The sequence below is a fragment of the Choloepus didactylus genome, chromosome 4, assembly GCF_015220235.1.
Source record: "Choloepus didactylus isolate mChoDid1 chromosome 4, mChoDid1.pri, whole genome shotgun sequence".
Lineage (NCBI taxonomy): Eukaryota > Metazoa > Chordata > Mammalia > Pilosa > Megalonychidae > Choloepus > Choloepus didactylus.
In genome coordinates, this window is record NC_051310.1 from 148,916,764 (window position 1) to 148,930,332 (window position 13,569).

The 13,569-nt window shown below is 32.9% G+C and overlaps 1 protein-coding gene across 2 annotated transcripts in view; it reads right to left on the reverse strand.

Annotated features, from left to right (window-relative positions):
• Window positions 1-1,107: 1,107 nt before the first annotated feature.
• The window catches only part of KATNBL1 (katanin regulatory subunit B1 like 1), an 89,891-nt gene continuing 77,429 nt past the window's right edge, over window positions 1,108-13,569 (reverse strand). For both annotated transcript variants that reach the window (XM_037834410.1, XM_037834409.1), the window contains exon 10: window positions 1,108-12,161. In XM_037834410.1, coding sequence (XP_037690338.1) covers window positions 12,129-12,161 — 33 coding nt within the window. In that variant the 3' untranslated portion in view covers window positions 1,108-12,128. The remainder of the gene's footprint in view (window positions 12,162-13,569) is intronic.

Below are 13,569 nucleotides of genomic sequence, written 5' to 3' on the forward strand. Positions count from 1 at the left end.
TTGTAGGGAACTATTACAGCTTTGTTGATGTTTCATAAAAATATTAAGTTCCATGGATCACAAACTGAATCAAGTGACTCAGCAAGTCCTGTTAGTAGAGGCAATGCATTTATTGAGTGCTCTTCCAAATAAACTATTGTAAGACTTCTATAAAAACAGAAATTCAAAACTTATAATCACCTAGCTGTTGTATATTTATTGAGACCTTTAATATCTTAAGTATACATAAAATAGGGCAGGCCAGGCTATAGTGAAGGAGCTAAGCTTATTAAGGTTTTAGCTCAACAACTATGCTTCTGGCCCAGCCTTCAAGAATATTAAAATAAGGTTTCAGTTGAAAATAGTCTCAATCTGTCTATCCAAGCCAAATTCCATGCAGCTTTATTAACAGTCTTCTGCCAAAGCAGAAACTGTACAGTATGCTGAGGATGTAACATCATGAGTCAGAGCGAACTATTTTGGGATGCTGAACTGAAGTCACACTTATTTCTCATGATTTAGGTAAATTAAACCCACTGCACCTGATATCTCAGTCTTGTATGTTTTAAAACTCAGGATCCCTGATCCTAGTTCAGTGCTCTTTCCCCTGTATCACACTTGTGACACTACTTGTACTAAGGAACAGCTTCCTTCTGAATTCTTAAAAGGAAAAACTAAAATTGCCCTGGACCTAAGCAACTTTCTCTGGAGTTAAAATTTCAGAAATTTCATTTGACACAGTTCAGGAAATTTATTTATTTTAGGCTAGCCACATCCTAAAGGGAGTGCTTTTGGCATATGATTTTTTCATGGGAATTAGGAATGCAATCTGCAGTCACTGCCTAACCACCATACAATGCCAATTTCACCATGTAATGTTATTTTAGATGGTATCATGGGGAAGAGGAGGTATATTAAAGATTATTATTTTACATAATTTACATATAAATTATTTTTCTATACAAGACGATGGCCACACAAACCCAAAGGAGATCTACAGTTTACCTTTGCATGCTATTTACCATTAAAATGTGATTTTTTTTTTCATGAAGAGCCAAAAGTAACAATTTGGAATGAATGCTGCTGCAACAATTCAGGGAAGAAAAAGTGAAAAACAGATACTTAGGATTTACCAAGAAGCCATTTACTCAGTATGATGCAGGACACAAGAATTGAAAAGAAGTGTACAGTTTAGCAGTTTACAGGCTAAATTAAACAGTAACAAGGACATACATAGCATGTAGAAAATTAAAAAGAAGCAAAGTATCATAAAACCAACTTTATTTTTAGCAAAAACAAATTATATGTTTCTTTAATGGAGCATTTGCCTCTGCTTTCAAAGGTTAAAAATTAATGGTTAAACAATATAGTCATTATTTTAGTGTAATCAATAACAGTGTGACACCAAAGAACATTGGGATGTTTGATAACTTTTGAAATTCCTACCCCAAAAAGGAAAAAAGTTGATCTGGAAATGGTAATCAGAATTCTTAAGTGTCAAATTCTCATAAGGAAAATTTCCCAGCAGCTACCCATTCTACAGTCATAAAATCCAGGGTTGAGAGGAAAGAATGCATGACAAAATTTTCTTGAAAGACGTATGTTAATCCACTAACACTGCTTTTCTCAAAAGACATCACTGTATGGATAATGAACTAGTATATAATTATGAATATCATATATCTAATTAGGAATAAACAGGGATGGCCATGACATACAAAACTCCCTATTAAACTTAATTATTGGAGTTTTGATTATAAAATCTGAGGGTCCTATTGACACCAGAACAAACAGCTTCTTTTGTAGCAAGTTATCTAGTAAAAATTAACATAAAGGAAAAAATGATTTAAAATGCTCAGTATACTACCTTAGGCATTTGAGCACAAAATTGCTTAAATCTGGATCTTCTTAAAAGTATAGGTAAGAACTGAAGCTTTCAAAGTCTTTTCCAATGGTATGATTTTAGAATCACAGTGCATTTACTATTCTACAACAAACTTTTAGGGCAGGGACTGTACTTAGTCTTTGTGCTTAACATCAATAGGAACATAGCAAGTAATCTATTGACTATGAAAAGCCTTGCTACCTCTATTGGTTGACATCTTATTACCCACTGGGTATGTGGGAGCTCAGTGCCTCTGCTTAGCATCCTGAAACAATGACATGCATTAAATAGAGAACTTTTAGCATATTCGTGTACATACCTGTTAGTATTCATTGGGACATACAATCAATCACCTTGTTAATTTTCCAATAAGTGTTATAGGGAACTTATTTAAAGAATGACTAGCAGGAGAAAAGATTTGCACTAGTCTAACTTGAAGTTCAAGAAGAGTCCCATAAATCCAATTTTAATTTTGAAGAGCTGTTGTTTATATTTAAATTTAAATACTTAATAACAACTTAATTGTTGAATGTTGAAGCAAATATGTTCCTTTGGTATCTGTTATCAGTCAGAACCAATAGTATATATGTGTGTGTATATTTACCAATAGTATATATGTGTGTCTGTATGTACATATATACATTCATATATCCATTTACATATAATACATTTACATATATTAAGAAATTACTTTTAAGGAATTGGCTCACATGATTGTGGGGGGACTGGTAAGTCTGAAATTTGTAGGGCAGACTGGAAACTCAGGCATTGATGTAATCTGGAAGCAGAATTTTTCTCCAGGAAACCTCAGTGTTTGCTCAGAAGGCCTTCAATTGATTGAAGGTAATCTCCTTTACTTAACATCAACTGATTGTGGATGTTAACCACTTCTACAAAATACCTTCACAGCCATACCTACATTAGTGTTTGAATAAATAACCAGGCAATAGGCTAGTCAAGTTGATACATAAGACTTAACTATCAATTATTTTTCAGTATGTGGCTTATAATGGCTGTGTACAAATATTTCTAAACTATCAGTGTTACAATTTACTCAGATCACTGATAGTAAAAATTACTAGAATGTTACTTGAGGATGCTTTCATGTCTAATAGCCAGCTGTTGCTTTTTTTTAAAAGAGAGAACAAAAGACTGACCTGAGATAAAAGTAGCAGACATGAAATTCACAGCACTAGTAATAGGACAAATGGGGGTGTGCCAGCTGCTACAAGGAGCTCATGGAAGCTGTCTCTATTTTATAAATATCTTTTAATTAAAGTATTTGATTTCAAAGCTATAATGCAGTTCTGCAAATACAACACTAGTGAACAGCTGCTTTAGCAATTAAAAGAAAAGTGCTAAGTTCCATGTCATTTAAAGACAAAACTCGTAACTGAGTCCGCCCATATAAACTTAAATTTTCAAGGAATTATCAGGCTCCATGCCTGATTCAGAAAAAGAAAGTAATGTAATTTTCATTTAGTTCCAATTACAAAAGTATATAATTTTTCCAAGAAACCTATAAAAAAGATGTATGATGTAATACTAATCTAAAACATTAGCCAAAGATTATACCAAAAAACATGCCAATTATAATTATTACAATTTAATTAATTCCAATTGATGTTGATATTTAGATAATTGATGACATTTATAGAAAATAAATGCAGTTGAATTTTCCAAAGTATAATTTTTTAGTTATCATCAGAAACAAAACAAACTTTTGCTATTTCATGTTTTGAAGATTTATGGAATGAAGTTGTTATACTCACTGAAGAAATATGAAAACTCTAACTACATGGAATCTGAAAAAGCAGACATGATTGATTATATTATTAGACAAAGGCAACAATAACATGGCCCTGAATCAATGTTATCAGACATTCTTAAAAGTTTAACGTGTTAGGTATATTTTACTGGTTTCAATTGTGCAAAGACACTTTTAACAAACTAATTTTACCTTTACTTTTTTAAAAAGCTCATAAATGACAAAACAAAAAAAATCACAAAAATTTGAATTTTAAAAATTAACTGAGACATAATTAGAATGGTGGTAAACAATATTCTGTTGATCCATTTTGCTAATTGGCTTAATAACTGTGAGTCAAAGAAGACAAAACTATACCAGGTTAAAATCACTAATAACATTAAAAATAATGTAGACAATGAAGTTTTATTGCTAGTTTAAAAAAACATTTAAATGCTTCTGAGTGAAAGTAATTCAATGTAAAGTCTGATCTTAGAGTTGATGAAAGCTAAGGAATTCTGCCTAGTCAGTCAGTAAAAACACTAATATGCTATGGGCGAATGACCCTTCAGTAAGAGTGATTAGTACTAGCATCCATTTGTAAGAAGATCCTCCTCATAAAGATATAATTTTTAAGGCAACTATCTAGGCAGAGGATAATATTTAGATAATTTTTCATATACATGAGTATGTGGTATGTATATATAAATATAAGACATAGGTCATTATTAGTTTTACCTACTTCTGTTCCTTTTATTTACCATTAATTAATTTTTTTCCCATTTCTAACATTAAGACACTTTCCTCCGGGACACAATGCAAATATTTTTAAGTTAAGAATATATAATCTAAAGAATAGTATATAGGCAGAGGAAATGACTCATTAAATAAATTCTTTGTAGAAAATGTTTTAAGAGAGGTCAGGTTATCAAGAATTCATTTATTTGGATAGGGCTGAAGATATCTTAAAATCAATTCTTAGTTCAATAGGAACTGAATATTCATAATACTGCTGAATATTGTTACATTAGTCTTAAACAAAGGGACTGAACTTCTACTTACAAAATTATGTTTGTTGGCTAGAAGAAATACACAATAGTATAAGCTGAAATTTTCTTCCAGTACTTAGTATAATTTAAACTACCCTACATGATATTTCTTTTCAAAATACAGAATTATGTTGCTTTTCCTGATAAGCTCTCTCCCTGCCATTAAAAAAAAGTTTGGTAATATTTGGCAAGGAAAATAGACTTCTTTACTAAGAGTGCTTCAAAAGTAATTCCCAAATATTTTTTGGCTCTTTCAATTTCTCCAAAGAAATTAAAAGTAATTACTCAGAACACATAGCTTTAATCGGCAAAAAAAAGTTTTTCAGTTACCTTCAAGCTTTTTCAGTATATATGCAAAGTAGGAAACGATGTACCAAATATCACTATGTAGAGCATGAATCCATTTGGATTAAAAATATACATATGCATAGAAGAAAGTCTGGTAAGTTGAACACAATGATTCCCTCTTGGTGGATGAGATTGTGTGTTTAATTTTCTTCTTTTTGGTACTCTATTTTCAGAAATAAGTATGTATTTATTACCTTTTTTAATTTTAAAAAGGAACTTGTATGGGAAGAAAAAACACTATCTCACACGACTTTCATTCATTTTAAGATGAAAGCAGAAGAGAAACACAAAACACCCAAGGGATACCCTCAATTCCAAGGAAATTTATGTATTTCACACATTACATGAAAATACCTTAATCTTGCACTTTATAGATGGTCCTCACTTGCAGGGATCTTGTGTAGAATAAAGAAACCACACAACAGAAAAACAAACATACCAACAATTGTGATGGCTTAGAGCTATGTACCCTAGAAAAACAAGTCCTTAAACATAATATATTCATGTGGATGTAACCCCTTATAAATAGAACATTTTGATGAGGTTACTTCAGTTAAGGTGTGGCTCAACTGAGTGAGGATAGGTCTTATTCCCATTACTGAAGTCCTTTATAAAAATAAAATTCAGACACACAGTGAGAAAGCCATAGGGAGCAGCCAGAAGCTGGAAGTCAACAGAATTAAGAAGCCAAGGGAGGCCACCTTTGTATTGCCATGTGACAGATAGAAAAGCCAAGGACCAAGGACTGCCGGGAGCCAACCTCAGAATACTACAGTATTCTGAGAGAAAGCATCGCCTTGATGGTGCCTTGATTTTGGACTTCTCCTAGCCTCAAAACCGTGAGCCAATAAATCCTCATAGTTTAAGCTGACCCATTGCATGGTATTTGTTTTGCCAGTTAGGAAACTAAAACAACATTTAAGGACCAAAAACATTTTAGTTAGGTTTTTACTGTGGCATTAGCATTACAAACCAAGTTACAACAACAACAACAACAACAAAAATGATAGAAGAAAAACTGAAGATTTTAATTCCAGAACCTCTCAATTTTAATTGCTATGCTATATAAACATTTCTCTGGATTACTAAATTACTTCCTCATACAATGTGTGACCAAAGGGGTCACAACCTTGTATTTATTCAATAAGAACGTATTAAATTCCTTCTTGTCAGGCTTTATGCTAGATACTGGAAGTGACAGAGAATATGGTTGCTGGTTTCATGGAGCTATCAATCTAGCTGGGAAGACAGGTAATAAGCAGTGACAGAATGGTGCTAAGTGGTGTTAGAGAAGAACAAGGCTGAGATGAGAGTGTATGCAGCCACCCCTAACAGACGAAGAAGCCACAGGGAAGGCTTCCCTGAGAACTGATGTTGAAACTGAGAGCTGAAGGTTAAGAATGAGTTAACTGGGTGAACTGGGGGAGAGGAGTGTCATGAGAAGGAAACATCTGCAGAGAAAGTGTAATGTTTTCAAAAATGAAACAAGTTCATTCTAGCTGGAGCACTGTTGGGGAGGTGTTGAGAGATTGTAAGCCATACTTCTGGACTTTTCTTAAGAGGCCTCAGGAATGGCACAGTAAAATGTGTGCTTTACAAAGATTCTTCTGGACAGTATGTACAGAGAATGAGTGCAGGGTTGTAGGACCAATATCAGAGAGAACAGTCAGGAGGCTGTTGGAATAACTAGGCAACAGCCTGAAGTAAGATAATGGCAGGAGAGGTGGAAAGAGGTAGAAAGATATGAGAGATATTTAGAGGGTTGCATGAACAGGATTTGGTGAATGATTCAGGGATGATTCAAAGATGATTCACAGGTTTGTGGTTTGACAACTGCTGATATTAGAGCTATTTAATGAGAACTGAAACCCAGGATCCAGAAGGAATAGATTTTTTTGGTCCATGTGTGTAGGTGTGGGGGAAGGATGGAAATGGCAAATGAGGTAAATTATGGACATACTGAATTTAGGATGTATACAAGATATTCCACTGGATATTTCTGATAGGCAATTGTATGTAAAATTCAGAGTCAGAGTTAGGCTATGGCAAAATATGTATTCAATGTTTTCTCAACCTTTAAAAATACCTGTGCCCATTTCATCAACAAAAAGCTGGCCTCCTCTCCACCTTCAAAATGAGAACCACTATTAGATGGCAAAGGAATCCATGGGAATAAATGATGTTTTTCAGGGAAATGGTGAGTGAGAAGAGAAGGGATCTTCACCAGAACTGTGAAGAGCACCTATACTTAAGGAAAATGCAGAGGAGGGGAGAGAGGCAGCCACAAAACCAGAGGAGTATACTATAGAAGCCAAATCTAGAATGGGAAACATTTCTTATAAAAAGAAGACAAAAATATGTTGATCAGCTATACAAAGTCTTGAGTAAAACTTTCATTTGAAATAACCCACAAGCAGACTTGTGATTTTTAAACTGGGGGATACCTAATCTATAGGGTAGGAACCATTTTGAAGAGTGAGGTAGTTTCTTGCCTTTACTACTTATTGCTTATTCTAAGGAAAGGAAAGGAATCTGGATCAGCCTCCTCCAAACCCCTTGTAAGCTTTACAAGCCTCATTTCTCCTGCTGCAGCTGAGGCTGAACTGCAGCTGTACAGAGTGGGGTTGGTGAGTATATTGCAGGGCAAGCAAGGTAGGTCCTCATTCACTTTTGACTAATTTTATATAAAAGGCTAATAACCCTCTCCCCCTCACTCTCTTTATTTAAATGGAAGTAGGAAAGTAAATGAATGCTAACTCTGCTCCTGACTCCCGGGAAGGTGAGCTCCTACTCCAGTCCAGGGTCCAGGTTGTAAGCAGGTTGAGAATGAAGTAAAGTAATTCTGGAGGCAAGTAATTCTGATGACTCAGTGTATTCTAGGACTCCCAGTAAAACTCTTTCTTACTCTAGAAAAAAACTCTGGATCAATTCTTCCTAGCTTTGATATAAATCCAGTGTCCTAACAGTCCTGGCCAGGTTTAGGACATTAAAAAAAATATAAAAAAAATCCTGGTTTAAACTTGAATGAAGATATATTAAGTGTAAGAAATCAACAATAATTCAAGTTTGTTTGGGGGCTCAATCCTCATCAAGATACCTGGCATCTCCCATCTTAGGCAATATTAAAACAACAACAAGAACAAAAACTTTCTAGTACAGAGAATAATAATTCTGCATATCAAGGCAATAATACATAAGAAGCTATGTTTCAAAAAATACACTGGGAGTGTGGAACTGCCCTTTCATGTAACTACTGTACACAGGAACTGTCTTTTTATGTTTTCGGCTTAATTATGCTCAATAAAGAAAATATTGTGGATATGCTATATTCCATTTGTAGATGTAATTAATTTTTACAGAAGTTTGATTTACTGAAGTATGATTTTAGAAGACACTGACTCAAAAAAAGTTATAATCACAATATTTAAAATATTGTATTATTTTAAATACATCACCACAAAATGTACTTAGTGTCTGGTATGTATTGTGCAGTATCTATTTTTATTGTAATACTTGGTGCTGTTACTGAACCAAACTGTATTACAAAATAGAGGCATACAGTGTTTGCGGATCAACTTTTTCATTTTATACTCCTGTAATAGGAAAAAAAAAAAAAAAGAGGGGAATAGTGTGTCACAAAGATTTATGACAATAATCATAGCCAGAAGAATTTGTTAAGGGAGAAAGAATAACATAGGAGTAAATACCTATCAACAGATGTCCAACAATACCATTTTCATTTGATATAACCCAGAAAATAGAAGTCTATTTGAAAATTAGAAGTAGGGTATCCAACTGGATCACTCCAGGTGAATTGGCTGCTTATGATTCTAATTTTTAAAAAATTAACAATGGCAACTGATACTACCATCTTGTTTTTTAAAAGGAAAAAAGCTAACTGGGTTAATTTTATTGCATTAAGGCCTGATGAAATATTAATTAAATCTTGCCTTTTCGTGCTCCTTGACTAACAACTAAACATTTAAATATGACTTTTGTTATCAGCATTTAATAGCTAATAATCATCATTTGAATTCTTTATCCCATTAATGTTTATCGTGACAATAGCTTACCAAATATAAAATGTTCTAAGGTTGAGGAAATTATTACTTCAGAAGCCAGAAGTATAGCTCTGAACCTACACAACCATTTTAAGATTAGGATATGACATGTATCAAGTGTATTCAGGGCATTAGGATTTAATTCCTCAGTAGTCCTTGGAGTTCAATGCAGATATTAATGATGCCCCAAAGCGGATACAGACACTTATATCCAAGGGATTCATGTAAATGATCTGTGCCAATTACCTTTGAAATTACTGCCAAAAGGTTAATTTTTAAAAAAGCCATCTGAGAATAATACTTGAATCATAACCTTAACCCTTATTCTCATCTTGACAATTCATTACAAAATCCATTCACTTTATTCCTAGTAGATGCAAATTGCTTAGTTATAGCCCTTTATCATCTCAATAAACTAGAACTTGCAAAGTTAGCAAAGTCAAGTACAGAAAACCAACAAAGGTAGAGGAGCAAAAAAGGCATCGAGACCTTGTATAGTCTTTCAGTTCTGTATAGTTTAGCAGCACAGCTACAAACGAGCAACGACAGACAACAATTGTTCTAATTTAGGTCAATACAACAGCCAGAATACTTTGTAAACACTTTCTTTGGCTCTGTGTGGAGATCAACAATGTTGTGATTAAAATGTTGTAGCATAAGAAGAGCTTATGCTACAACATAAGAGCTTAGTAGCAACAGAAGTGTTCAACAATACTTATCTTAATGATTTTCATCCAACGATTTTAGAATCACCTAAAACTAGTCAAAACTCAATAACTGAGAGGTAGGTACTGAGCGAAACAACTGCAAAGGTCAGGAACAGAAATTAGGAGTGTATGCTACTGAAAATCTTCATGAGCTAAAGACTGCTGCGTTACATAGCTCAGAATATATAAAATGGAGTACTATATACTCTTTCAACAAACCCAAATTTAGGCACAAGAACCCAGAGTTAATAGGATAATACCTTTTCTTACTATGTTTCATCTGTAGTTGTAAATTTTTACTGAAATTTGATTTATTGAAGTTTGATTTTAGAAGACACTGTTTAATGATTTAACCCAGATGAACTTATAACAACAGTATTTTAATTATATTAAGTATAAAATTAAAAGTCAATAGTATCTCACATACCAATTATTTGAATTATTTTTCCATTTAAGGTGGAGGGTTTTTGCTAAGCTATATACACAATCTTCCTTGTGACCAAGGGCTGAATTTGTGAGATGGTTACTTGAGGGAGGGTGTAATCTGTAGCTATGAAATAAATTTTTTTTTTATGTGTGTGTATAAAGTTAATAAACCTACAAAAGGATCAAACTCCTGTCCTTAGCCTCATTAGCACCACGCTTTGGCCAAGTTAACTGGTTCAAACTGTTAAATAAAGATAGCAATAACTAAAAGAATGTGAACAAAGAAAGGTTATATTTCATCATCTTAGGTCTCAGAGATGACCCAAATTCCCATCTCCTGAAAAACATCTCAAATCACAGAAGTGCAGTAATCTGAAATGATTCTAATCTAAAGACTTAAGAAAATAACCAATTACTACAATTGATTTTTACTGTGGGGAATACTTAGCTATATGAAGTATAGCTATATAAAAATAGAACTGAGTGAAATGTAACATTTTTAACATCTTTAAAGCAGAAAAGATGTTTGTATTCACATCAGTAGTCACTAACTGGGCAAATGCTAAAGATTTACATTCAAGTACTTGAAGGATTACTGCAGAGAAATTACTAAAAATCTTTGCTCAGATACTTGTCAGACTTTTTAAATAAGAGATGATAAACGAACCACCCAGTAATGGTATTAAACCCCAATCACTTTCAAAACAGGCAAGATATACAGCTATTACAACAGTTCAGAACTGGTTTCATTGACACTAAAAATTGTTTTTTTTTTTTCTTTTTTTAAAGACCTCATACAGTCTGCTGGCATTTCATAACATCCATTGGAGGAGGTAGTACTATAAAGTGTTGGAATTTAAAATACAAGGTCAGCACTAACTGTAAACATTTCTAAAGCATTGTGTGTAACTCTTAAAACATATGTAGTGAAAAAGAATTAGAATTAATATAAAACCAGATTTAAAAAAAGCAAAAAGAAATATTTAGGGAATTTACTCAAATGAAGGAAGCTTAAATGATACAGAACTGAAAATATTAGAAATGTATATACAATAAAAAGTGAACATATATTAGCCAACTTCATGGACATTTCCAGTTAAGCATTCATACAAATAAGTATTCACCTTTTAAAATTTTATATAGGCATAATACATACATACATGACATGATGATTCTGGCAAAAAAGAAAAAAAAATAAGATATACTAAAATATTCTTAAGTTTTAAAAATGGCGTGGAGTAGGTTTCAAACATCAACATTCTATGTGAATGTAAACCCCTGATTTAATTCCATGATTTTATCATGCCAGAAACATAGTTGGTTTCAAATTTTTTAACAGATACATGTATCACAACACATTGGCTTATTAATAATTAAGGCATTTTGCAAACATAGTATCTCAGTGTGGACAAAAATACTTAATATTGATTATTTGCTATGTTTTAATCTTTCAGTCTTTTCAACATAAGAAAATAGCTGCACACCTTTAAGTGTTTTCTCATAAAACACAATCTTAAAAAATTAATGATGATTGGTCTTTGTAGTTCCTAGTGATAAGTCCTGTCTTATTTTTTTCACATAGCATAAATTATATTCTTATGCAATATTCAGGATTGCATTAAGACCCAGTAGTTCTCAAACAATGTTAACCAAATAACCATATAAATCCCAAATTCAGCAAAGGCGAACAATCTTCTTAGTGCACTTTCACCTCATTGAAGCTGAAGCTGCTCCTTTTGGATATTTTCCACTTCAATGTGAAGTAGAATAAGTTTCATTAGTGGTTTCATTATGTGGCTTTTTAAAAGAAAAAAATGGTTTTGATTTCTTTCACAGTTCACAGTTCTCAGACGAGACATTTTTTTGGAAATCAGATAGTCCAGGGATATTCTGAGTAACCAAGCACTCTTTAGTAGATGAAACCTCTCAATGCAATTGTAATAAATACGCATCTACATCCTTAGAGAATAAAACAAAAACATTTCATTAGCCAGTATAGTAAATATACACATATACAACTGTTTTCCTTTTTCTCCCTTTTTGTCACTTGATTTGCTTTACTTTCTGTTTGTGGCCCTTTAAGAGTCAAAGATGTGTTTTACTAACTTAATCTGCATTTGTCCAGGACAAAGCCTGGAACATAGCAGTTCTCAATAAATGGTTGATAAGTGCTGAGTGGAAATTTCAGTTCCATGCTCAAACTATTCTGTTTTCATAGCTAAGCAACATCATTAGATCAATCCCAGCAACTCCTTCAGTGCAATATTAACTCTAGGCCAACCTGATTATAAACTCTCTTTCTGACTTCTAACTTCAAAAAACTACAAACTAATTGAAGATTTAATTTGTAAGAGGTTTTATAATAGCTTACAAAAATTCACACAGAACTTTTAATCACTCAATACTGTCTTCAATGATAAGAATAGTATCTTTTTTTCGCTATTTTTTTAAAAACCTTTTTTATTGTGAAATATATATATAGAAAAGTGATAAATTTCAAAATACAGTTTAACAGGTAGTTATAGACCAAATTTCAAAGAATAGTATGGGTTACAGTTCTACAATTTCAGGTACTTCCTTCTGGCTATTCTAATACACTAGAAACTAAAAAGAAATATGTATAGTATGATTCAGTAGTCATAATCATTTGTTAAATCCTAACTTCTCTGTTACAACTCCTCTTCTCATTCGACCATTTTCTCAGTCTTCAGGGATATTGGGCAACAACCATTCTAACTTCTTCATGTTGAAAAGGGATGTCAACATTATGGGTAAGGGAATGTAATTGGTTGATGTTCTGGGAGAGACTGGCACCTCTAAGTTTCAGGGCCTATCTGGCATGGGAATAATCTGGAGGTTTTGTGTTTCTGGAAAATAAACCCAATAAGTAAATTTTTTATAGAGTCTTAGATAGAGCCCTGGGTTTTCTTTAGGGTTTTCAGGAATACTGTTGGTTGGGGCTTGACATATTGTGGTAAGTTTTAATATCTGGCTGAATGAGCATAATTTCTTACAGTCACATTCCCAATAAAGCATCTCCCTTTGTAAAAAATTATAATTGAAGGCTAATTACTAAGGAAACAAATTTTTTTTTTCAGCTCTATTACCCAGAATACAAGGCCCCTCTACAGCAAGGTGATTTATTATGCATGCTTTAAAAGTTATTCCATTTTCAACTTTACTTCATTTTTTTTTTTTTTCATCACCAAAAGAACAAACATAATTAAAACAGCAACAAAAAACTTTTAGGAAATTGATTTCTATTCATAAGAATTCTACAGAGTAAAATCATACAGTGGTAGCATACTTGCTTGATATATATGTTTGCTTCTTTTCTTGAAGGTATCCAAGAAGAATTTTACAAGTA